Source organism: Pseudophryne corroboree, chromosome 10 (genome assembly GCF_028390025.1).
Source record: "Pseudophryne corroboree isolate aPseCor3 chromosome 10, aPseCor3.hap2, whole genome shotgun sequence".
Lineage (NCBI taxonomy): Eukaryota > Metazoa > Chordata > Amphibia > Anura > Myobatrachidae > Pseudophryne > Pseudophryne corroboree.
Window position 1 is genome coordinate 268,008,158 of NC_086453.1, and position 27,158 is coordinate 268,035,315.

Here is a 27,158-nt window from a genome sequence, read left to right on the forward strand (position 1 = left end):
TCTACTATGACATTGGGCATCGGCCTTGGCAGACGATGTTGATGGCATTTCATCGTCTCGGCCATGACTAGTGGCAGCAGCTTCAGCACGAGGTGGAAGTGGATCTTGATCTTACCCTATTTTACCCTCCACATTTTTGTTCTCCATTTTTTTAATGTGTGGAATTATATGCCAGTATCAATAGCAATGGCCTACTACTATACATACTGCGCACAACTAAAATGCACCACAGGTATAGAATGTAGATGGATAGTATACTTAATGACGACACAGAGGTAGGCACAGCAGTGGCCTTCCGTATCGTACTGCTATATATAGTATACTGGTGGTCACTGTGTCAGCAAACTGCAAAACTAAAATGCACCACAGGTATAGAATGTAGATGGATAGTATACTTAATGACGACACAGAGGTAGGCACAGCAGTGGCCTTCCGTATCGTACTGCTATATATAGTATACTGGTGGTCACTGTGTCAGCAAACTGCAAAACTAAAATGCACCACAGGTATAGAATGTAGATGGATAGAATACTTAATGACGACACAGAGGTAGGCACAGCAGTGGCCTTCCGTATCGTACTGCTATATATAGTATACTGGTGGTCACTGTGTCAGCAAACTGCAAAACTAAAATGCACCACAGGTATAGAATGTAGATGGATAGTATACTTAATGACGACACAGAGGTAGGCACAGCAGTGGCCTTCCGTATCGTACTGCTATATATAGTATACTGGTGGTCACTGTGTCAGCAAACTGCAAAACTAAAATGCACCACAGGTATAGAATGTAGATGGATAGTATACTTAATGACGACACAGAGGTAGGCACAGCAGTGGCCTTCCATATCGTACTGCTATATATAGTATACTGGTGGTCACTATGTCAGCAAACTGCAAAACTAAAATGCACCACAGGTATAGAATGTAGATGGATAGTATACCTAATGACGACACAGAGGTAGGCACAGCAGTGGCCTTCCGTATCGTACTGCTATATATAGTATACTGGTGGTCACTGTGTCAGCAAACTGCAAAACTAAAATGCACCACAGGTATAGAATGTAGATGGATAGTATACTTAATGACGACACAGAGGTAGGAACAGCAGTGGCCTTCCGTATCGTACTGCTATATATAGTATACTGGTGGTCACTGGTCAGCAAAACTCTGCACTGTACTCCTCCTATATAATATTAATTATACTGGTGGTCCCCAGTCCCCACAATAAAGCAGCACACTGAGCACAGATATGGAGTGTTTTTCAGGCAGACAACGTATACTGGTCACTGTCAGCAAAACTCTGCACTGTACTCCTGCTATATAATACAGCTGCTCCCCAGTCCCCACAATTAAGCAGTGTGAGCACAGATATATTATGCAGCACACTGAGCACAGATATGGAGCGTTTTTTTCAGGTAGAGAACGGATAAAACTGGTGGTCACTTATCAGCAAAACTCTGCACTGTACTCCTCCTAACAGCTGCTCCCCAGTCCTCCCCACAATTAAGCAATAAAGCAATCAAGTTCAACAATAAACGGAGAGGACGCCAGCCACGTCCTCTCCCTATCATCTCCAACGCACGAGTGAAAATGGCGGCGACGCACGGCTGCTTATATAGAATCCGAATCTCGCGAGAATCCGACAGCGGGATGATGACGTTCGGGCGCGCTCGGGTTAGCCGAGCAAGGCGGGAAGGTCCGAGAAACCGAACCCGCTCATCACTATAAAAAATATGTAGAAGTATTTTTTAGATCACATACTGGTGGTTACAGTGTCACACAAATTAATCAGAAATATATATAATAATTACACACTGCGGTTGACTACACTGACAGTGTTGCACAATGCATTTATGAGTGGGAAATAATGTACTGCGGTCTGACTGGCAGTTTCACAGTACTTATGAAAATAAAATAAAAATTGTATAGTACACTGGGGTACAGCACAAACAAAAAAATAGATATTTTTTTACAATTATAATTTTAGGCTATTTGTTTTTAGCTTTTATTATGTTAATTTTACATTGGGGCGTTGCCCCTGGATGGACGGACAAGTCACCCCTTTCAGATACATCAGACAGAGCACCCCTTTCAAATACATAATAGAAATATATTTTTGGCTTTGGATCAAACACAGATATATAGCAGTAGTGAACTGCAAATCTGGTAGTCGTCACTGAATGATGCACCAATAGAAATACATACGCACCAATAAAAAGTATGGATCACACAGAGGATATATAGCAGTAGTGTATGGCAACCGCTGTACTAGTAGTCAGTGACACACCAGTAGAAATATATTTTTTACTCTGGATCACACACAGAGGATATATAGCAGTAGTGTACAGCAGTACTGGTAGTCGTCACTGAGTGACGCACCAATAGAAATAAATGTTTTGCTCTGGATCACACACAGAGGATATATAGCAGTAGTGTACGGCAATACTGGTAGTCGTCACTGGGTGATGCACCAATAGAAATATATTTTTTGCTCTGGATCACACACAGAGGATATATAGCAGTAGTGTACGGCAATACTGGTAGTCGTCACTGGGTGATGCACCAATAGAAATATATTTTTTGCTCTGGATCACACACAGAGGATATATAGCAGTAGTGTACGGCAATACTGGTAGTCGTCACTGGGTGATGCACCAATAGAAATATATTTTTTGCTCTGGATCACACACAGAGGATATATAGCAGTAGTGTACGGCAGCTGCAGTACTTGTAGTCAGAGTGACGCACCCATAGAAATATATTTTTTGCTTTGGATCACATACAGAGGATGTATAGCAGTAGTGTACTGCAGTACACAGCCCCTTATAGACAGAGAACAACACCTGGTCCTATATACAGCCACAATATGCTGTATGCAATGCAATGTCCACTATGCAGAGCCCTAACACAGTGACAGTCACAGCACACCCACACAAGCACTTCCCCAGGTTAACTAAACTCTCCAGCTGCAACCCCTCTGCTCTCTCCTGCCCCCCTTCCCTAACCAGCCTATCTGATTACAGCACAGAATACAGCACAGAACAAACACATCCTTACTGTGCGCTCTTCAAGTCCAGTGTGAAGATGGCACTGATCACCGGGACTATATATAGAATCCAAAACCTGCGAGTTCCGACAGCGGGACAATGACGTTTTGCCTCATTTTCGGATCCGAGTTAGGTGTGAAAAACCGACCCTGACTCTGAGACGGGAGAACCGGATTCGCTCATCCCTAGTTTATACCAGGTGCCTGGAGGGCAAATAGAAGGTGGTACCCAGTCAGTGGCTCCAACTTGCACAAGTGCTGACGTCCCAAGAATTTGCCAGTGGTACATCTGAAAGAATAAAGATTCCTTATTGCAGCTAATTATGGCATTAAGGAATCTTTATTTTCAGGTACTGGCTGCAAATGATAATAAATAGAGCCCTGAGGGGGTGGGGTTATCAAAGCTTGGAGAGAGATAAAACTGTGAGAGACAAAGTACCAGTCAATCACCTTCTGACTTACAGCTTATAGGCTATGTTTGAAAAATGACAGTTAGGAACTGATTGGTTGGTACATTATCTCTCACAATGCCTTCTCTCTCCAAGCTTTGATAAAACCCCCCTAAAAGTTTTATTATAATAATTAGTGCATCTCCTTAAAACTTCTTCTAGTCTCCTTTCTTTCATCATGTAAGACACAACAGCAGAGCTATATCTCACTATACAGTACACATGTTGATGTGTTATCACACACATTCCAAGACTCTTAAGCTGAAGGGGGCTGCAAAGGGGGTTTGTGAGTCAGCAGTGGCTATACCACATTTCTATGAAATGAGTGGAGAGAGATCTGTCCTAGTTCAGCAGCCCCCTTGGTCTTTCTTTCTTGGTGCCCCTCTGACAACTTGAGCTTGCTGGCCAGTGCCTCCAATGTATCTGGAAGTTACGGAACTGGTCTGCCAGCCTGACTGCATCAAAACTGGCTTTGCCAGCCACCAGCACCACTTTGTAGCATCATATACCTTCTTTGTAATTAAACCAACATGTTATGAATACACCCATCCTTGCATCAGGGACTACCCATCTGAGCCATCAGCAGCCCTATGCTGGGTACACTCCATGATTTTCAACTTTATCAGATGATTGGCATTATACTACACTACTTGGGCACGTTGAACAGAGTAGGGTTTTCCCGGCTGGAGAATACTGTAGGAGTTGAAATCTGTTATGCTGTGTGTGAAATGAATGTTCATGTCTGTTCTAATTTGTGTAACTGCATTGAACAGCTTTGGTCTTTCAGTGAAAAAACTGCCAAGGCTTGCAAATGATCTAAGCATATTTCTGGTACGCATATACAGTATTTATAAAGCTTTTATATATCACGGTCTTAGCTAAAATACTATATTATTGATTACTAATGAGGCAGAGCAATAGCTCAATCTTTATGAAATGTGTTGGGTAAATTAGCTGTTTGCCATTTTTCAGATAAGCTACTTTTTCTCTTTTATACATATTAAGAGCATTTTATGTATGTTTTGAGTTTTTTTCTTGTCATTTGTTTTACATTGTATATGTTTTTTTACATGTCTTTTATGTCATTTGGAGACTTATTAAAATATACGAACACTTACACTGCTGGGTCTCTGTGTGGAATCTTTTCAAAGCAAGCAGATAAGCCAGTATTCATTTTAATATGGTACTGGTCCACTTGTAGTTTTTTGCACTTATGTGTGGTGTTTACACAATACTGCATTAGGAGGCGCCCTTCTTATTTGTTTTTTTAGATTTGAAGTACAGTAGCTGGTGTACATCTGGACGAGGAGCTCAGTTGTCCCATGTCACGATCCGGGTATCTGGACGCCATTTCTTACCCATCAGATGCCTCCTAAGGCTGGCTCAGCGCTCCAGGACCGGATCCCATCTGTTATCCTGATGTGTACATTCCTGTATCCTCTCCTGTCACTCTGGGACGCTGTCACAGTAAACGCCATATTACACCTGGCATGGCGTCTCCCGCGGCCTCCGCCGCCATCCCTGAACTTCTGCATGCAGAGTGTCTGAGTGGCGATTACGTCAGCCGCGGCCCACCGCTGTGTCCGCGTGGTTGGATGTGCATCTGTCAGCCTGGCGCCTCCTGTCTCCGGTGGCCGGCGCCGCCATTACTGTTTTCATTACCACATGGATTACAAACCAAACTTCCCTCCAAGTGTCTGCATGGGCACAGCCATCTTGGATTCTGTCAGCTGATCATTTCCACCAATCTATTCTCAGTATTGATAATCTGCATAATTGCCTAGCCAATCCCTTCCTTGCTGCAGGTATAAATACACTGTGCCTGAGCAAGGAAGGCGTCAGTGCTTTGGTTGTCAAACCTAGTTCCTGTTTGTCTCTCTCTTGTGATTGTCTTCCAGGTTCCAGCTCCTGTCTCAAGACTTCCACCATAGAGACCCGCACCAGCATTCCACCTGCGGTGTAGCCTGACTCTCCAATCCATTGTGGATTCATCTGTTTCCAGCTACAACATTACCTGCTTCCAGCTCAGCTTCCAGCAGAGTACAGCTTCCCTTAAAGGGCCGGTGTCCTTTCTACACTTTACCACTCTCCACCGATATTATTATTTCTCCGCTCTCAAGTTCTACATTTCAGTTCATATTTCATTGCTCCCAAGTTCATTTATTATTTAACTGGTTCCAGCCAGTATCCACTCCGTGCTAACAACAGTCTGGTTCCAGCCAGTATCCACAGCAGCTGTTTTATCTTCAGCAACCCAGCTTTTCCTGGAACACCAGCTGGCACAATCCTGGGTTATCTCCATTGCTACAGTCGGGCCTGGTAAGGACTTTCCATCTAGAAGATCATAAGAACTATCTCACACTACCAGTGCCCTGTGGCTCCTGCCATCCTGTAGTACCCAGGAACTGTATTTATTCTTTGCTGACTTTTACGTTTTCTTTTACTGCTGCTGTGTTGCGGAGTTGTCATAATAAACATCATTGACTTTTATCCAAGTTGTCGTGGTCACGCCTTCGGGCAGTTATTATTCATGTTACTTACATGTCCAGGGGTCTGATACAACCTCCCAGGTTCCGGTACATCTCAGCCCCTACAACTGAGGCTGCCTCCCGTCAGCTCAGGCCCTCAGTTGTGACATCCCATACGTGTAGATTTTCCAATGTACTTTATCATTATTCAGGTGGGTTTTCATTTGGATTCACTGGGGTGAATTTACTAAGATGGGAGTTCTGATTAAGTTGGGACGTTGCCCACAGCAACCAATCAGATTTTACTTCTCATTTATCTAGCACCTTCTAGAAGATAATACCTGGAATCTGACTGGCTGCTATGAGCTACATCCCATCTTAAATAGAACTCCCATCATAGTAAATTTACCCCACTGCTTCTATACACATTTATAGCGCCTATTTTTTTTCTATCTATCTATCTATCTATCTATCTATCTATCTATCTATCTATCTATCTATCTATCTATCTATCATCTATCTATCTATCTATCTATCTATCTATCTATCTTTCTATCTCTCTGTCTGTCTGTCTATAACTATTTATATATATATATATATATATATATATATGAGTGCTTCCTGTGTATACTGAGAAACTAAGGGGACGATTCAGACCTGATCGTAGATGTCAGTTTCTCTGACATGCAGGGGGATCCCAGCACAGGGCTAGTCTGCCCCGCCTGTCAGGCCCTGCACACCCCCCCTTCCCCCTTCCACGGCGTTCGTTGATGCTTTCGCACCTGCCAAGTAGCTCCCTACCTGTGCAGCCTAGTTGCGCTGGCAGGTGGCTACCCGCCAAGTTCTGGGTCGCAGCAGCTGCGTGTGACGTCATGCAGCTGCCACGGCCCGCCCCTGCTACGGTCCGGACATGCCTACGTTTTCCGGATTGCGCCCCACCAATGGCGTTCTAACGTAAAAGTTGGAAGACTTGAAAACAGACTTTACAGTACCATATAAACACAATAAGGAATCTGCTATTGTATTACTATTTCCTGGTGCGTTCGTCATTAATACCTATATTTTACATAAATAAGTGTTGCAATTATATTATGATGCTTGTCTTATACACCTGGGGGAATGGAGAACATTTACGGTGTGCTTGACTCCAAGTTTTGGTGTATACAGTTTCTGTAGATAGTTGTTTTACGTTATGAAAGCTACGTCTAAACATAATGTACCTTTATTCACAGAGTGGATGGGTGAAGCCCTTCTCCCACATCACAGTGCTCACAGCCAAATTCCCAATAGACTAATATTACACGCACTGATTCTTACAGAAAAAATGATATCTGTTTTTAAGTATTGTCCATTCTGTATGATATTGAAACTGAAATACATACCACCTCTCTGCCCTGTAGTTATAATTTCATTCTCTTCCCTAAAATATCACTTTCCCATCCTCTTAGTATATATGACTATGTAAGGATTCGTATACAGTACAGAGAGGGCACAGGAGTCACAGCCACCACAATGTCATCTACTGGTAAGACTCACACACTGCCGTATCTCACATCCACATATTACAGTGACTGTAGCTTGTTATGTAATAATGTGAATACATACTCATGTATGTGTAACTAATTACAGTAGTATACAGTATTTATACTGTATACTACTGTATATATATATATATATATATACTGTAGATATACAGTATATATATATATATATATATATATAGTGTAGATATATATATATATATATACTGTGTATATATATATATATATATGTATCTATACACACACGTTGAGATACACACACACACACACACACACACACACACACACACACACACACACACACACACACACACACACACACACACACACACACACTTTAGTGTCTGCGTGTGGATATCTATTCAAATATACTAAAGTACCAATGTGCAATAATCCATGGCAAGTGATCTCAAAGCAAATTGACTTTAATTAATTTATGTTAATTCAGTGAATGAGTGTAAATTATAAGTGGTTCTCATTGGTTGGACTGCACATTTGTTCTTTTGTTTATAATGCCAAATTTGCATATAAAATACGTACTGGAGCCAGCACCCATGGATGTGCTGGAATATGCAGGGAATGTATGCACTATTTCTTGATATAAAAGCACACATTCACTATACAGTACTTGTACATGTTTTTCTTACCACACATATGAGTGAAATGTGTACATTCTAATTACGCCCCCACTACTTAATAATGACGGATAAAATATAAGCTGGCATTACTGTTTTGTGCTATGGTGCATAAAAGGAACTCATCAGCTGCAGTTTGGGCATCACTTGTCATTTTATAATATTAATCTAATCAACTATTTTTTTTACTGTTTAATAATCAAACTATTAATAACAGAATTTATCTAGAGGCTTTTATTTTAAAATAGAAGTAATATAAAATAATGCATAATGAATGTTTGGATAATTGATAAATTAAAGATAAAAATGGGTACTCGCAAACAGATAAATGTATAAACCAGAATATTAAGGATGGCTAAACATGATAACTATTCACTAAAATAAAACATTTATATTTATTAACATTTGTAAAATGCTTTACTGGAAAAATAATTTGAATGTACATTTATAAATAAAATGTATATCTTTTTTTCATTATAGCCAGTGATAAATTGACACCACCTGGCACATGATGATATTAGTAGGAGAAAAGATGTAGCAAGAGCCGGTGCAAGGTTTCTTGACACCCTTGGCAAAATTTCAGATGGCTGCCTCCCCAAGTCATCCCCCCTCAATTGCCCCCCCCCCCAAAAAAAAAAAAAATAACATACACCAGTACCCACTAGCCAGCCCCGCAGGTGAAAGTATGGAGGCAGCATCTTAGACATTCAACAGCTGCAGCCTGCAGTAGGTTAAACAAAAATGCATCTCCTAGAGTTATCCTTCATTTTGTGATAAGCAGACTCAGCCCACCCACCCCCAAGATCTTGGTGAACTAGGCAGCTGCCTAAAGCTGCCTAATGATAAAGCTGGCCCTGGATGTAGCCATACCTCGTCACATTATGTGTATGTGATATACTCTATGATCAGAAAAGTTGCCTTCCTCTCAAACACTTTGCAATATTTGCTCACATGATATTAGGTGATTAAAAGAAGTTTTGAGGATATTACACTATTACATTATTTCTTGTATATTTTTTATATTACAGTATTCTCTTTACATTTCCATATATCACTTACAATTGTTAGCAATAGAAAGCAGAACTTTTTACCATTTACAGTTTTTACTTATCAACAGTTACTCACATCAGTCCTTGTCCCAGTGGAGCTTACAATATGTATTTATTCTCACGGACCGACATACACACAAGGGTTAATGTTATTTCTCAGCAGCCAATTAACTCAAAACCAGAGTCCCCAAAGGAAACCCACTGAAACACAGGGAGAACATAAAACTGAACACCATAGCTGTGCTGGGGAAGTGACCTCAGTGCTATAAGGCAGTAATAATAATCACTACACTAATATGCGCTGCCCAAATATAATTATGTTATTTACAACTTTTTTTTATTAATGCACCATGTAGAAAAGGTAGTGCCATTGTATTATTAATTGTGAGGAACACAAAAGCATGTCCCTGTTTATAAAAACTATTGTAGAGCTACTGATACATGAATTCATTACAATCTAAGTAGTTCATTGTTTGTTTTCTAGGTATAATGAAGACCCTTGTTGCTGTTCTGCTTGGATTAGCTGTACAACAACGCCTGGCAGAGACTTTAAACTGCTCATCTGTCTATCAAAGATATCCAGGTTTGTGTATATGAGCCCTCATTCCGAGTTGTTCGCTCGGTAAAAATCTTCGCATCGCAGCGATTTTCCGCTTAATGCGCATGCGCAATGTCCGCACTGCGACTGCGCCAAGTAAATTTGCTATGCACTTAGTAATTTTACTCACGGCTTTTTCATCGGTCTGGCGATCGTAATGTGATTGACAGGAAATGGGTGTTACTGGGCGGAAACAGGCCGTTTTATGGGCGTGTGGGAAAAAACGCTACCGTTTCCGGAAAAAACGCAGGAGTGGCCGGAGAAATGGAGGAGTGTCTGGGCGAACGCTGGGTGTGTTTGTGACGTCAAACCAGGAACGACAAGCACTGAACTGATCGCAGATGCCGAGTAAGTCTGAAGCTACTCAGAAACTGCTACGAGGTGTGTAATCGCAATATTGCGATTACTTCGTTCGCAATTTTAAGATGCTAAGATTCACTCCCAGTAGGCGGCGGCTTAGCGTGAGCAACTCTGCTAAAATCGCCTTGCGAGCGAACAACTCGGAATGACCTCCATAGTGTGTATATTCTCTGCATACAAAGCACACTTGCCTACTCTGTTTATCTGTCCTTCGGGAGATCCTGAAGATTAAAGTGGCCAGTGATGAGGTTATGCAAATTGTCCTATCAAGGCTCTACCACTGCCCCACTGCGCTATTCCTTGAACAGTGGCATTAAAAAGAGGGGGTGGGGTCATGGGGATCCAATGTATAGGTCGACAGTCTATATGTTGACCCCATATGGTCAAAAGGGTCAAAAATTAGACAGGTAAAAGGTAGACAGTGCTTAGCAGTGCAGTCTGACTTCCGCTGTAGAGTATATGATGCATGCACTGGAACACTGTGAGTCTCTGTAGCTGAGATCTGCTTCCAGTCTCAGTGCTGCATACTTGTATACCAGGACTCTGTCTCTCAGTCTCTGTGTGTGTCACACTCTCCTCACTCTCTCTCTCTGAGGTGGAGGAACACTACATCATATGACTCCACCTCCGAGTGACTCCTGGCACTAGAGGTCTAACACTAGGGGATGCACCCATAGACTTATACACAGAAGGAGACAGGTACAGAGTGCACCATATCCTAACAAGGAAGAGGTAGCAGAGAGACAGTTGAAGATATGCGTTAGGAGAGAGGGGGAGAGGTCAGGAGAGGAAAGATGGATTTGAGTATCATCAGTATAGTGATGATAATAACAAATCAAAAGAGCTAATGAGCTCACATAATGAGGATGTATAGAGCAGGAGAGATCCAAGAACAGAACCTTCGGGGATACTTACTGTTAGAGGAAGTGGGGGGGGGGGATGGAGTCATGGGAGGAGACAGAAAAGGAACAGTCAGAAAGGTAGGAGGATAGCTAGGAGAGGGAAGGATAACACAGACCAAGGGAGTGAAGGATTTGTAGAAGGAGAGTATAGTCCACAGTGGTAAAAGCAGCAGAGTGGTGGCCCTTGGATTTGGTAGCAATGAGGTAATTGCAAACTTTTGTGAGGGCAGTTTTAGTGGAATGGAGAGGTCAGAAGCCAGTCTGAAGTAGGTCAAGAAGGGAGTGGGAGTAAAGAAAGGCAGTAAGGTGGTTGTAGAAAATATGCTTGTGAAGTTTGGAGGCAAAAGGGAGCAGAGAGATGGGTTTGTAGTTGGAAAGAGTGTTAGGATTGAGAGTAGGTTTTTTAAGAATAGGGGAAACAAGGGCATGCTTGAATGCAGGGGGGACAGTGCATGATGAGAGAGAGAGAGAGAGAGAGAGAGATTGAGTAGGTGGGCAAGATGGGAACAGGCAAAAGGAGAGATGTAGCAGAGGAGGCGGGAGTGTATAGGGTAGAGAGATGGTCGAGAGGAGGACCGGATGTTTGTAGGAAGGATGGGGAGGAGTGGTCTGGGAAAGGAGGGGGCGATTGTTGAGGATCTGGTGGGAAGTGATGTATTGACGTATGGCGTCAATTAAGGATGTGAAGTCAGTGGGGTGGCAAAGTCAAGGTCAGAGAGTGAGGAGGGTTTTTAAGATGGTGGTTGTGGGCAGAGGAGGGAGTTCACAGTGGCAAAGAGCCGCCGGGGGTTTGAAAACTGGGTGGAGATAAGGTTCTTAAAATACAACTTTTTAGAGGGAGAATGGGCAGCACGGTAGGATGAGAGCAAAAATTTGAAATGTAGGAAGTCTGCCTTAGACTGTGATTTCCTCCAACAACGCTTGGCGGTACATGAACAGTTTAGCAGACTCTGGTGAGTTTGCCAGGGTTGAGGTATTGATCTGCGAGGGTGAGTAATGGTCACGGGAGCAACAGAGTCAAGAGCAGAAGTAAGGTAGACATTGTATCGAAAAGTGGCTTGTTCAGGGTCAGATAGAGAGAGAATAGGAGAGAGAAGTTAATCAAACAGAAAGGATAAGGGAAAGGTGTCGAAATGGTGTTACGCTTACTAATGGTATACTTAGGAGGCAGAGGTGGAGAAGCAGAGAGAAAAAAGTTAAAAGAGAACAGGTGGTGGTCAGAGAGGGGAAATGGGAAGTTGGAGTAGTCAGAAATATCACGATGGTGAGTGAAAGTGAGTACCCACTCACATGACAGGATGAGGACGTCCACTGGCAGAGACTAAGCTATGATGTGAGGTTAAGGAGTTTAGCGGCAGAGGGTTTTGTGGGGATATCAATTGAGATGTTGAAATTATCTGAGATAATTGAGGGGAGATCTGAATATAGGAAGTGAGTAAGCCAGGAATCATAGTTGTTGAGAAATTTGGTGAGAATGTCAGGGGAATTGTAAATGACAGCTACTCAAAGGTGAACAGGTTGGAAGAGGTGTATAGCATGGACCTCAAATGTAGAAAATGTAAGGAATGGTTCTTGGGGTATGAGTTGGTAGGACTAGCCCAACACCACCACCAGTATGACCCCCAGGCTGGGGGGGGGGGGTGAATGTAAGGCCCCCTGTGTAGAGAGCAGCAAGAGAAGTGGTGAGCAGATCCATGTTTCTGTAATGGCTACGAGGTTTGGGGAGTTGGAGATTAAATTGTCATGGTTGGGGACCAGTTTGCTACAGACAGATCTGGCATTCCAGAAGGCACAGAAGAGAGGTAGAGAGTTTGTTGGAGAGATGTGAATGAGATTATCAGGGTTGCTGTAGCGTTGGGATAAGATCAATTTGGATGGAAGTGATGAAGATTTAGTGGTGGTGCACGCTTCTGGATTAGAAAGGGAAACTGCTAGAGGTTAGCAGGGAGGGAGTACAGTGTGATGCGCATGGAGGTGAGGTGAGGTGACAGGGAGAGAGAGTAGTGAGCAGGGCTGAATGGTGGGGTAGTAGGCCCATGGAGGGGCAGAGGCAACAGAAAGTGGGGTAACAGGACAGGAAAGGAAGAGAAGCAGAGGGGTGGGCGGGAGACAGAGCTGTGCTGTATGCGATGTTGGACCGGGGTACAGGTGGGGGCCCATCTCATCTAGGAATCAGGTTCCAGATTGTGCACTTGAGTTATACACTATACATATGTTACCTTATACTGCATAGGGCTAAGGTGTATATTCTACAGTCATTGCTGTTACTAATCTGGTATGCTATCATACATGTACTAGCAGTATTTGCTATGTTTATCAAGGGGTCCAGACCATGTTCTCTATAATGGTTAGCCAATCTTCTGGGGTGGGGGGGGTGCCCCCCCCCCCCCCTCTGGAGACTGGCCACACCCCTAAACATAGGCCCCTCCAATGCATTTTCCCGGTGGACCCTTCATGTCCCAGTCCGACACTGGCTGTATATAAATAAGCCACATAAATAGGTTCCGGCATGTTGTCAGGGAAGAAAGTCTGTCAGCACAGCTCAATGTTAGGAACATACAAGAGAATAGAGTAATGCTGGGCAAATACAGACCTTGGCCAGTATTTACTAAAAATCCGAGTTTGGCCGATTTGTGTTTTTTTTTCTAAGTCCCAATCCGGGAATTCACTAAGCACCAATCTCGGCAGTGTCTGGTCTATTCGTAATGGTTTGCATGACAACCTTCCGAAATACGAATGAATAGACCATCGGTCAAACGCGGCTGTTATTTCATAGAATACGGGCATTCACTATTCATTCGTATTTGGGTGTTAGTTTCTGAGTGCTCAAGTGCGGGTCTATTTTTTTTCGATTCGTTAAAAAAAGCAGCAAAAAAATAGACCTGCTTTTTCCAGTCGAGTTTGGATAACCATGCACGGATCAGTGAGATCTGTGCATGGTTATCTATGGGAAAGGGTCTGTTTAGTGTAAAAACAGAAAAAAAAATTGCGTGGGGTCCCCCCTCCTAAGCATAACCAGCCTAGGGCTCTTTGAGGTGGTCCTGGTTGAAAAAATATGGGGTAAAAAATGACAGGGGTTCCCCCATATTTAATCAACCAGCACCGGGCTCTGCGCCTGGTCCTGGTTCCAAAAATACGGGGGACAAAAAGCGTAGGGGTCCCCCGTATTTTTAAAACCAGCACCGGGCTCCACTAGCCAGGTACATAATGCCACAGCCGGGGGACACTTTTATACTGGTCCCTGTGGCCCTAGCATTACATACCCAACTAGTCATCCCTGGCCGGGGTACCCTGGAGGAGTGGGGACTCCTTCAATCAAGGGGTCCCCCCCTCCAGCCACCCAAGGGCCAGGGGTGAAGCCCAAGGCTGCCCCCCCCCATCCAAGGGCGGCGGATGGGGGGCTGATAGCCTTGTGAAAAATTGTGAATATTGTTTTTAGTAGCAGTACTACAAGTCCCAGCGAGCCTCCCCCGCAAGCTGGTACTTGGAGAACCACAAGTACCAGCATGCGGTGGAAAACCGGGCCCGCTGGTACCTGTAGTACTACTACTAAAAAAATACCCCAATAAAAACAGGACACACACACCATGACAGTACAACTTTATTACATACATGCACACCAACATACACACATACTTACCTATGTTCCCACGAGGCTCGGTCCTCTTCTCCATGTAGAATCCTTGGGGTACCTGTGAAAAAAATTATACTCACATAATCCAGTGAAGAATCCGACCTTTGAATAATCCACGTACTTGGCAAAAAAATAAAATGGAAACCCGACCACGCACTGAAAGGGGCCCCATGTTTACACATGGGACCCCTTTTCCCAACTGCCAGGACCCCCCCTGACTCCTGTCAAAGAGGGTCCCTTCAGCCAATCAGGGAGCGCCACGTCGTGGCACCCTCCTGATTGGCTGTGTGCTCCTGTAGTGTCTGTCAGGCAGCACACGGCAGTGATACAATGTAGCGCCTATGCGCTCCATTGTAGCCAATGGTGGGAACTTTGCGGTCAGCGGTTGACCGAAAGTAACCTCACAGCTGACCGCAAAGTTCCCACCATTGGCTACAATGGAGCGCATAGGCGCTACATTGTATCACTGCCGTGTGCTGTCTGACAGACACTACAGGAGCACACAGCCAATCAGGAGGGTGCCACGACGTGGCGCTCCCTGATTGGCTGAAGGGACTTTCTTTGATAGGAGTCAGGGGGGGTCCTGGTAGTCGGGGAAAGGGGTCCCATGTGTAAACATGGGGCCCCTTTCAGTGCGTGGTCGGGTTTCCGTTTTATTTTTTTTGCCAAGTACGTGGATTATTCAAAGGTCGGATTCTTCACTGGATTATGTGAGTATAATTTTTTTCACAGGTACCCCAAGGATTCTACATGGAGAAGAGGACCGAGCCTCGTGGGAACATAGGTAAGTATGTGTGTATGTTGGTGTGCATGTATGTAATAAAGTAGTACTGTCACGGTGTGTGTCCCCTGTTTTTATTGGGGTATTTTTTTAGTAGTAGTACTACAGGTACCAGCGGGCCTGGTTGTCCACCGCATGCTGGTACTTGTGGTTCTCCAAGTACCAGCTTGCGGGGGAGGATTGCTGGGACTTGTAGTACTGCTACTAAAAACAATATTCACAATTTTTCACAACGCTATCAGCCCCCCATCCGCCGCCCTTGGATGGGGGGGACAGCCTCGGGCTTCACCCCTGGCCCTTGGGTGGCTGGAGGGGGGGGACCCCTTGATTGAAGGGGTCCCCACTCCTCCAGGGTACCCCGGCCAGGGGTGACTAGTTGGGTATGTAATGCCAGGGCCGCAGGGACCAGTATAAAAGTGTCCCCCGGCTGTGGCATTATGTACCTGGCTAGTGGAGCCCGGTGCTGGTTTTAAAAATACAGGGGCCCCTATGCTTTTTGTCCCCCGTATTTTTGGAACCAGGACCAGGCGCAGAGCCCGGTGCTGGTTGATTAAATATGGGGGAACCCCTGTCATTTTTTTCTCCATATTTTTTCAATCAGGACCGGATCAAAGAGCCCGAGGCTGGTTATGCTTAGGAGGGGGGACCAACGCAATTTTTTCCAGATTTTTTAAGACTTTAATCAACTTTTTAAGGAACACAATGAAGCCCTGCACGGATCTCACAGATCCGGCCGGGATTCCTTGTGTTTTTTCAGGCAGTGTTTTACTCATCACTCCCGTAAAACACTGCCTGATATTACGAATCACATCGACATCGGAAAAAACGATTGTGCAAAACTCGGCAGCTTAGTGAATGATCGTATCAGGATTAAAAAAGTTGCAGTAAAATGCACACGATACCATTCGAGTTCAAACACCCTTTAAAACGGCCAAAACACGAATATTAGTAAATAAACCCCCTTGAGTTACAGACTACCTACAGTATAAGGAGGAATTGTAGACCCCAGTAAGCAATATTATGTGATAAATTTTCAGTTTTCATAAGTCTTGAAGCAAATAAACAAAATTATCTGATAAAAAAACTTTTACACATTTTTTAATTACAGGTATGTAGTTATCAACAAACATAAGACATTATAATAGATGTAACTTCTGAATGGCTTTTATAAACAATGTGTCACTTTATGATAATTACAGCAAATAACCATTTTTAAGAATAATGAATATTCTTGTCTCCTTCAGTGGACAGTGATATCACAGTAAACTGTGGCCCAACTACCATTACGCTCAGCATCAATGCCTGCCCAGTTCAGTATGCAATGTTTGATCCTTTGACCTTGGCTCTAAATGGGAAACACAGCATGAATAATTGCATAGGAATTCTGCAGACTACCTTTGACCCCCCTGTCGTACAGTTTGTATTTCCATTTAATGACACCACACAAAATGCATGTGGAAATGTCATTAGTGTAAGTATCTAAAGTCAAAGTGTATTTTATTTTTTATTTTTTATAAATCAGTGTATAAAGTATTTTTTTTTACTACAATTGAAATAAACATAATTTGCTGCATTTGTGTAATAGGTACCTGATTAATAATAAAATATAAATCCATAGGAAGTGCTGTTTTATCAATAATATGTAATACAAAATCATGAACAAATATCACCAATAATAATAGAAAAAAAAATTACCAAAATGTATACATATAAAAAGTTAATAAATCAAGCAATTACCTGAGTGTCAGCAATACAGCAATTATTGTCATCCTCTCATTAGTAGGGCTAAATGTGATAGGTGCAAGTCCACTTACTCACCTCGAGTTTGTACTGCAACTCGCACTATGGGGGTCATTCCGTGTTGATCACTCGATAGCTACTTTTTGTAGCCTTGCAAATGCATAGTCGCCGCCCACAGGGGAGTGTATTTTAGCTGTGCAAGTGTGCGATCGCATGTGCAGCCGAGCAGTACAAAAACAGTATGTGCAGTTTCTGAGTAGGTCTGAACTTACTCAGCCGCTGCGATCACTTCAGCCTGTCCGGTCCCGGAATTGACGTCAGACACCCGCCCTGCAAATGCTTGGACGCGCCTGCGTTTTACCAAACACTCCCAGAAAATGGTTAGTTGACACCCATAAACGCCTTTTTCCTGTCAATCTCCTTGCGATCGGCTGTGCAAATGGATTCTTCATTAAATCCATCGCCCAGCAATGATCCGCTTTGTACCTGTACAACGCGCCTGTGCATTGCGATGCATATGCATGAGCAGTAGTGACCTGATCGCTGCGCTGCGAAAAACGTCAGCGTGCGATCAGGTCGGAATGAACCCCTATGTAATAGCCTGCAAATTTGAGAGTTCGAGGCTATTAGAAGTGCAAGTCCATGAGAGTTTTATTGTAGGTAAACTCACCCCTTGTAATGCGAGTTTGACAGAAGCCTGCTCAGATCACTGAGATCTGGGTAGGCTTCTGTCTGTAAAATTAATTAAAATTTTTAATTTAATAATAAAACCAGAGTGGGGTCCCCCTCAAAAGCATAACCAGTGCAGGGATCTTTGAGCAGGGCCTGGTTCAATAAATACAGGGAAAAAATGCATAAAATTCCTCTGTAGTTAATGAACTAGCACTAGGCTCTAGGAGTCAGCCCTGGTTCTAAAAACACGGGGATCAAAACGAGTAGGGGTTCTCCGTATTTTTAAAGCCAACACTGGGCTCCACTAGCAGGGGAGTAATACCACAGCCAGGATACACACTTGACGGAGTACCTTGGCTGAAACATATATCACCCCCTAACTAGTCAGCCCAGGCCGGGATTCCTGGGGAAGTGAGGACCCTCCAATAAAGAGGTCTCACCTCTCCATGGCACACAAGGCCCTGGTGTGTGTCGAGTTGATAGCAATTCAGTAATGGCACAGGGTCCCCCCTCTAGATCATAACCAGCTCGCTGCTGGTTATGATCTTGAGGGGGGACCTTGTGCCATTTTTTCCCTGAAATGTAACTGATGAATTACTTTTACAGACAGAAGCCTACACGGATCTCGCTGATCTGTGCATGCTACGGGCAAACTGGCTAGCCAGAAGCTTGTCTATTTTTTCACAATTTTTGTTTTACTAGTTCTGTGCGATATTCTCACAGCCTATTACATGTGCGATTTCTGTAAATGTGTGAGTGTAGCGCTAAACTAGCACCTGTATAGAACTTGCACCCTATCACTTTAGCCTGTAAACTAGAATTGGGATGCGGTCAAGATCCCGCCGGAGGGGATCCCAGCGGTGGGAATACCGCCACCGGGATCCCGACCGCCACAATCCCGACATATTCTTCCTCTGTGGGTGTCCAAGACACCTATAGAGGGAGAATAAATTAGTGTGGCGAGCGCAGCAAGCCTGCAATGGGCTGCGTTGCACTCGCCCCCCTGTCGGGATTGTACCGGTCGGGATCCCGGTGTCGGTATTCCGACCGCCGGGATACCATCCGCTGGGATCTCGCACTGATCCCCTAGAATCATATTGCAAACATAACTACTTACAGGGGCATTTCCAGAAAGGAGGAGGCCTGTGTACAGGCTCCGTCTGGGCCCCATCCACTCTAGCCGGCACTCTTCTGGGCACTATGGTGCCTAGGGAACCCTAGTGCTGTCCTAGAGTCTACAGCACATGCGCAGATCGCGGGGAATATGGCGCCACGGCCATATAAAGCATATTGATATTGTATGAATTAATTAAAGTATAACTTGATTGTTTGTTTATTTATTTAACTATATTTATGCCTGCAAAAATTCCAATTAAATTAATTGAGATACACAAAAAATGTGGCTTGTAATTGTAATTAATTGTGACAGAAATACAACCAGCCACTACAGTATATCGTATTTATACAATAGTTTTTCAGATCATGTATGGGTTCCTGTTTTTTTTTTAAATTTATTCCTTTAAAATTCCTTTTTTTCCACATTAAAGACAATATAAACTGCTTATCTGGGGAATATGTAATATCTGGGCAATGTAGGCATTGGTTAGTTCCTGGAGAGTCTGCCCAATGTTATAAGGGCGCATTCATTAAGAAGGCAAAAGTAACCTATTTTTCTTTTTAATTATTGCCCCAGACAGACTTACCGGAAAAATTATGGGAACTCGCAAATGCCTGCATCACGTAGGATATTACATTTACCCTGTGATGTTAGTCTCTTATATGTTATGGTGTCTCCATACTCAGTCAGTTTCAGTCCATATATCATGAATTATATCTTAGTATAGACTCTAGCACTCCAAACTGCTAACCGCCATTTCACCTTAACACCAGTGGTTAATATGACTTCAACGCATTTCACCTTAACACCAGGTGCCAAATGTAATAGAGTGAGAGTTTCAAAAAGTGAGAGATTTGGTAAGGTTTTGCAGTTTTTTTAAAGTGTCAATCCTTTACACAGCAAGATCTACCTGGTTTTACAGTGTTAATGATTGTCACTTTAAAAAAAAACTGAAAAACCTTACCAAATCTCTCACTTTTTGAAACTCTCACTCTATTACATTTGGCCCTAGTTGTTAATATGACTTCGATGCATTTCACCTTAACACCAGTGGTTAATATGACTTCAACGCATTTCACCTTAACACCAGTGGTTAATGATCTCAACGCATTTTGCCTTAACGCCAGTGGTTAATCTGACTTCACCAGGGAGTGAAATTGGCTCCATTTGGAGCAAATTGATTTTCCTTACCTACCCTTATATTAGTTTTATAGTAACATATATTTTCATGTAAAAAAGCATGCCAGAATAATCTCAACTGAATATTATCCAATTATTGTTTTACAGATTGTGAGTAATATAGGAACGGGAATCTTCCAATCTTTCTCAAACATACAAACAGTAATCATCTCAGGTTATGTAGACACGCCACAGACCTTAGACACGTCCCTCATCAGCTACAGCACTAACCTGAACTATAATTTCTCCTGTTATTACCCACTGCAGTACATGCTTAACAACACTCAAATTCTGACGTGAGTATATCAAATATTCCAGCCATAACATCATTAAAAAATTTATATATAGTATGTGACTTTGTAGGGATATATATTAACCAAGTAATACATGATCAGGCTCTTATCAGAGCTCATTTTTCCTAGCTGCTGTTTGTGGGAGCTAGTCAGGGGTACATTTACTAAGCAGTGATAAGAGCGGAGGAGTGAGCCAGTGGAGAAGTTGCCCATGGCAACCAATCAGCACTGAAGTAACATCTATAATTTGTATACTATAAAATGATACAGAGCTGCTGATTGGTTGATGGGGAAATATCTCCACTGGCTCACTTCTCCGCTCTTATCACTGCTTAGTAAATGTACCCGTCTCCTATACAAGAAATACCAACAAATATATATTTGAACAGCGCTAAAACTTATGAATAGACAGTGATGTGGCTATGTGAATGGAGGTCACAATACCGACACCAGGATCCCGAACGCTGAATAACCTGCCATGCCGACCAACAGGGACTACTTTTACGCTTGTGGGCATCCACGATGCCCATAGAGTAGAAATAAAACCTATGGTAAGCGCAGCCACCTCGCACGATCATCTAACATTTGGTATCCCCGCGTCGGTATGGTGACCGGCGGTCTCATGACTGCCGGTCACATGTAACAAACCCAAAAGACAGATGATACTTAAAAATGACTTTGCAATTTATTGATGCATTGACATAAAAATAAATGGAACATACACATACATGCGAATAAAGGGGCTGGATCAGGTTAGATCGCAGTGTGCGATCCAACCTCAAAAGCTGGGAAAAAGATGCGGGCACACATGCAGCGCCTGTCCTGCGCATGCAGGGCGGAGGCCGGCAAACGGGGCAGTGCGGGGCGAACGGGTGTGTGGCGGGGGCGTGATCGCGGTGACTGCGTGATGTCACACGCAGCCACCACTAATGAGAACTTGGCAGGAGGCATCTTTAATTCCTGCTAACAAGCAGAAATTGCAATTGCATCAGCAATTATTATGGTGCCATAAAGGTCAATTGATTATACCTGAGCAGAGACTGATAACAGGGCCCCTTTACATGTGGGTTTATACACCATTGCTGCACTGCTACGTATAGATCTAGCAAGTACTCTAAACTTCAGTAACTAATAATATCATTATTTTCCTCCAGATCTTCAGCAAATGTTGCTGTCAACACAAACAATGGCAGTTTCATCAGCACCTTGAGTATGCAATTATTTACTGTGAGTATGAAAGCATCTAAATGGTGCAGTCACAGGTGCAAATAGGTGCAGCCAGGTGCGACTAATCATTGCCGCGATACATATACATGTGTATAAGCATCGCAGCAATGATGAGTCTGGCGATATGTGTAGTACTCATTTACAGTGATTACAATTACAATGAAATGTAAAATTTGTAGAATTTACTAGAGGACAATGGAACCTATTAACAGTTATGCAATACCTCTCAAAGTCCATATGATGTCAGAACTGCCATCAGTGGGGTGTGGCCATGCCATGTAGTGGGTGTGGTCATGTCCCATAGAATTGAACACTTAAAACCTATAAAAGCTCAGCCCTTGGTACCAGAGATTCTCAATGCACCTAAATATAGTGGGGCATATGTATCAAAGCTTGGAGACAGATAAATAAAGTACCAGCTCTTGGCTGCCTTGTTACAGGCTGTGTATGAAACATGACAGAAGCTGATTGGTTGGTACTTTTTCTGTCTCCACATTATCACTCTTCAATACTTAGGACCTTGGGCCTAATTCAGACCTGATCGCTGCTGTGCATTTTCACACAGTGTGCCGGCGCATGCCAGACAGCCGATGCGCTCTCTCAGTCCTGCGATCACCTCTGCCTGATTGACAGGCAGAGGCGGTCGCTGGGCAGGAGGGGACAGGCCGGCGGCGCTGGGCCGCATTTTAGGGGCGCGATCTGGGCAACAAAGGTGAGCCTGGACCATGCGGGCGGTGGGCTGCGGCGGCTGCATGTCATCACAAACAGCTGCTGCGACCTGGACAGCGATGGGTAGCTCCCTGCCAGCGCGCAGATAGGAAGCTACTCTTCAAATACAAAAGCATCGCTATTGTGCGATGCTGTAGTACTTGTGCGGGTGGGGGGGTAGGGCCAGACATGCTGGGCGGACTAGCCCTGTGCTGGGCATCGCTCCACATGTCTGAGTAACTGATCGTATCTGTGCAAAATTTTGCATGGCTACGATCTGGTCTGAATTAGGTCCTTTATTCAGTAAGGATTGCAATTTCTGCAAAAAAGCAGGTGCTGCGATCAGATAGTTGTCACACAGAAATAGAGAAAAAACGGCAATTGCAGAAAATGTGAATGCATCGCAATATGCAGGCTGATTGCAAAACCATGTGCAATTACCGGAACATCAAAGATTTTTTTCTATCTGCCCCAGGCAAGGTCATCCACAATTCTTGAGACACAAGAGGCTGGAAGTGGTCAAATGCCTGAACACGCCTGCGTTTTTTCAGACACACCCAGAAAACGGCAGGTTTCTGGCCAGAAACACTGGCTTCCTGTCAGTTAAACAGCGGCTGCATTGCGATCACGAAGTGTATGCAATTACTGTCGCTATTTTTACTCACGTGTGCACAATGCGAATGCTGTGCATGCGCAGTCATTTGATAATCGGACAGATTGCGAATCACAAAATTTGCAATCCTTTATGAATGAGGTCCTTAGTACATAGGCCCTCATTCCGAGTTGTTCGCTCGCTAGCTGCTGTTAGCAGCAGTGAAAACGCTAAGCCGCCACCCTCTGGGAGTGTATCTTAGCTTAGTAGAAGAGCGAACGAAAGGATCGCAGCGCTGCTACACCAAAAAATTGTGCAGTTTCAGAGTAGCTGCAGACCTACTCCTACCTTGCGATGACTTCAGACTATTTAGTTCCTGTTTTGACGTCACAAACACGCCCTGCGTTCAGCCAGCCACTCCCCCATTTCTCTAGCCACTCCTGCGTTTTTATCTGGCACACCTGCATTTTTACACACACTCCCCAAAAACGGTCAATTACCACCCAGAAACACCCACTTCCTGTCAATCACTCAACGATCAGTAGTGCGACTGAAAAGCGTCGCTAGACCTTGTGTAAAATTGCATCGGCTTTTGTGAAAGTACGTCGCGCGTGCGCAGTGCGCACCATACGCATGCGCAGAAGTGACGATTTTTAGCCTGATCGCTGCGCTGCGAACGAAAGCAGCTAGCGATCAACTCGGAATGAGGGCCATAGACCCCTATATCTCTCTCCACTTTATCTCTCTCCAAGCTTTGGTACATATGCCCCAGTTTGAGATTAAGACTCCTATACAATGTTAAGAAGAATGTTTTTTAGATGCACTGAATCCAAACTTCTGGTTTTGATGTTACTAAATCCTAAGGGTCCTATTTAATTGGCAGTGTAAACTACAGTATTTTGTTCCGATGGCATGAACAGTTACGGCCGTCTGTGGTATTTTCAATATTCAGTTGTTATCAGGAATTATAGCCATGGTAATTTTTATAGGATTTAACAAAACTTTTGTCTCGCAGCCCTAGAGCAGGTGCATAGTAGGGAAATATCGTTATTACAAGTAAAAATTACCAGGACTTGTTCAAAACCCCTGGTGCAGCCCCCCCTCCCTTATGCTTAAGTGGGCGATTATAAGTCTTAAATGAGCTTAATTGGGCCACTAATTACATGTCATTATTGGGGTGATATTCTGAAAGTGCAGAATAATTGGTTAAAGGGTCAGCCATTTGAAACGTTTGGGACAGTAACAGACATCTATACTATTATCCAATATTTATTTGTAGTTTTTAGGGTACAAGCTGTTTTTTCCATTCCCCCCCCCCCAATTTGCACATGGTTTTGAAGAAAAAATGATCGTACCCGGTTCTTTTTAAGTGGATAGCGCGAGAATTCAGGACAAAACTGCGTTAAGCTTAAATTGGTTGCAATAGTTGCATTAAGTTTTGGGGCAAAAATCTTGCGGCCAGTTGAATATGCCCCTAAGGGTTTTCAGTAGTGTAATTAAACTATATCTTTATAATTAGGCTGAACAATTACTATAGCCGTGCATGTGACCACCATTATGTATTTTGAAATGAACATCTGGAATAAAGGTACAGTGGACCTCTCCCCTATGCACAGTGGAAGCGGCCATTTTGTGAGATGAAGCATTTGTGTGTAAGCAATAGGTCTATTTTCCTATTTTTGTGTAAATAATATGCATATTGACTTATTATACTGTAAATTATTAGTTTCATTCACCAGTTTGGGAAGGAGTAGGTCCCACTGCAGAGTCATGTATTTTCCATGTGTAAACACATAAGGGAGGAAATTTATCAAAGCATGGAGAGAGATAAAGCATGGAGAGAGTAAAGTACCAACCAATCAGACCCTGATATTTTTCAAAGACAGCCTGTAAAATGACCATTAGAAGCTGATTGGTTGGTACTTTTTCTCTATCGCCAACCTTTGATAAACCTCCATCTTTGTAAGGAAATAGTAAACAATTGCAATAACAAATCCAGTGGTATCACATTGCAATTGCAAATTAATTTACATATTATTACCTGTTTTCTTAAAGGATCAAAACTTAACGGTACCACTGCAATCTAATGGAAGCGCCCTTCAGCTGAAAAAGAAGGTGTATGTTGCAGTCATAGCCACCAACCTCACTGCTAAGTAAGACCCTTATTCATGGTTCCATAGTTCATGGTTCTAAGGTTCACTATTTAGGCTACTAAATACCACAATCACTTGCTTCTGATCAAATACATTGCAAAGTGATAACCTACAGTATATTAAAATGTACACAACATGCTGCAATGATATATTTACTAGAACATTAAACATATAAACACACACACACACACACACACACACACACACACACACACACACACACACACATATATGTACCTCATATCAGTGGCGTAACTAGAAATTTTTCTCCCCCAAGCCAAAAAATTCTTCGGCGCCCCCCCCCCCCCCCCCCCCCCCCTTCATGCTCCATAACTGGGAGCAAGAAAGGGATAAATATGCGCGTGCCAAAAAAGGGGTGTGGTTTTGTTGGAGTGGGCGTGGTTTCGCATAAAGGGGCGTGGCATTGCAGGAAAAGACTACCTTATACCCCAGTTTTGCAACCTGCACGCCCATACGTTGGCCACCACAGGAAAGAAAAATAATCCTGATTCATGCCCCTTACATTATTTGTCATTTTTCCTCCTTATAGTAATGCCGAGTATACATTATGCCACATACTGCAATGGCCCTTAGACATTATGCCGCACACAATAATGCACGACACAATATGCACACACTGTAATGCCCCCGACACATTATGCCACACACCGTAATGTCTGTGACACATTATGCCACACACCGTAATGCCTGTGACACATTATGACAGGAATCGCAATGCCCGTTATACATTATGCTACACACTGCAATGCCCCTGATACATTATAGCACATACAATGTCTGTGACACATTATGACACACACCGCAATGTCCGTGATACATTATGCCACACACTGCAATGCCCGATACATTATAGCACATACAATGCCTGTGACACATTATGCCACACACTGCAATGACCTTGAGACATTATACCACAATGCCCGTGATATAGTATACCATACACCGTAATGCCTGTGACACATACCGCAATGCCCTGCCCGTTATACCCTATGCCACACATCGCAATGCCCGTTATGTATTATGCCACACTGCAATGACCCTGAGACATTATACCACATACCACAATGCCCGTGATATAGTAAACCACACACCGTAATGCCTGACACATTATGACACACACCGCAATGTCCGTGATACATTATGCCACACACTGCAATGACCCTGAGACATTATACCACATATCACAATGCCCGCGATATAGTATACCATACACCGTAATGCCTGTGACACATTATGACACACACCGCAATGTCCGTGATACATTATGCCACACACCGTAATGCCCATTACACATTAATTCCTACAGTAAGGCTTCTAATTACTTTTCAATTACCTGCTCGTTGTCAGGGGTTTCATGCACTGGGTGTCATGCTCGTTGCCAGGGGTTTCATGCTCTTGGTTCCATGCACGGTGCCAGGGGTTTTCATGCTCAGGGTGTCATGCTCGTTGCCAGGGGTTTCATGCACTGGGTGTCATGCTCGTTGCCAGGTGTTTCATGCACTGGGTGTCATGCTCGTTGCCAGGTGTTTCATGCACTGGGTGTCATGCTCGTTGCTAGGAGGTAGTCCTTGTTGCTAGGGCTGTGCTCCCAGTGCCACATATGTCCCCAGTGCCAGATATTCCCCCACGGTGCCAGGTACTTACATGCCCCAGTGCCAAATATAGTCGTCCCCCCCATGTGCCAGGTACACATATACCCCCCCAGTGCCAGATATTCCCCCCCAGTGCCAGATATTCCCCCCGTGCCATATATGCCCCCAGTGCCAGATATTCCCCCCCAGTGCCAGATATTCCCCCCGTGCCATATATGCCCCTAGTGCCAGATATCCCCCCAGTGCCATATATGCCCCCAGTGCCAGATATTCCCCCCCAGTGCCATATATGCCCCCAGTGCCAGATATTCCCCCCCAGTGCCATATATGCCCCAGTGCCAGATACCCCCCCCAGTGCCAGATATTCCCCCCAGTGCCAGATATTCCCCCCAGTGCCAT

At 43.7% G+C, this 27,158-nt stretch overlaps 1 protein-coding gene across 1 annotated transcript in view; it reads left to right on the plus strand.

Annotated features, from left to right (window-relative positions):
• Positions 1-9,678: 9,678 nt before the first annotated feature.
• LOC134965509 (zona pellucida-like domain-containing protein 1) overlaps positions 9,679-27,158 on the plus strand; it is a 52,949-nt gene continuing 35,469 nt past the window's right edge. The window contains exons 1-5 of the mRNA XM_063941904.1: positions 9,679-9,773; positions 16,710-16,936; positions 20,282-20,469; positions 21,621-21,693; positions 25,049-25,146. Coding sequence (XP_063797974.1) covers positions 9,680-9,773; positions 16,710-16,936; positions 20,282-20,469; positions 21,621-21,693; positions 25,049-25,146 — 680 coding nt within the window. The 5' untranslated portion in view covers position 9,679. The remainder of the gene's footprint in view (positions 9,774-16,709; positions 16,937-20,281; positions 20,470-21,620; positions 21,694-25,048; positions 25,147-27,158) is intronic.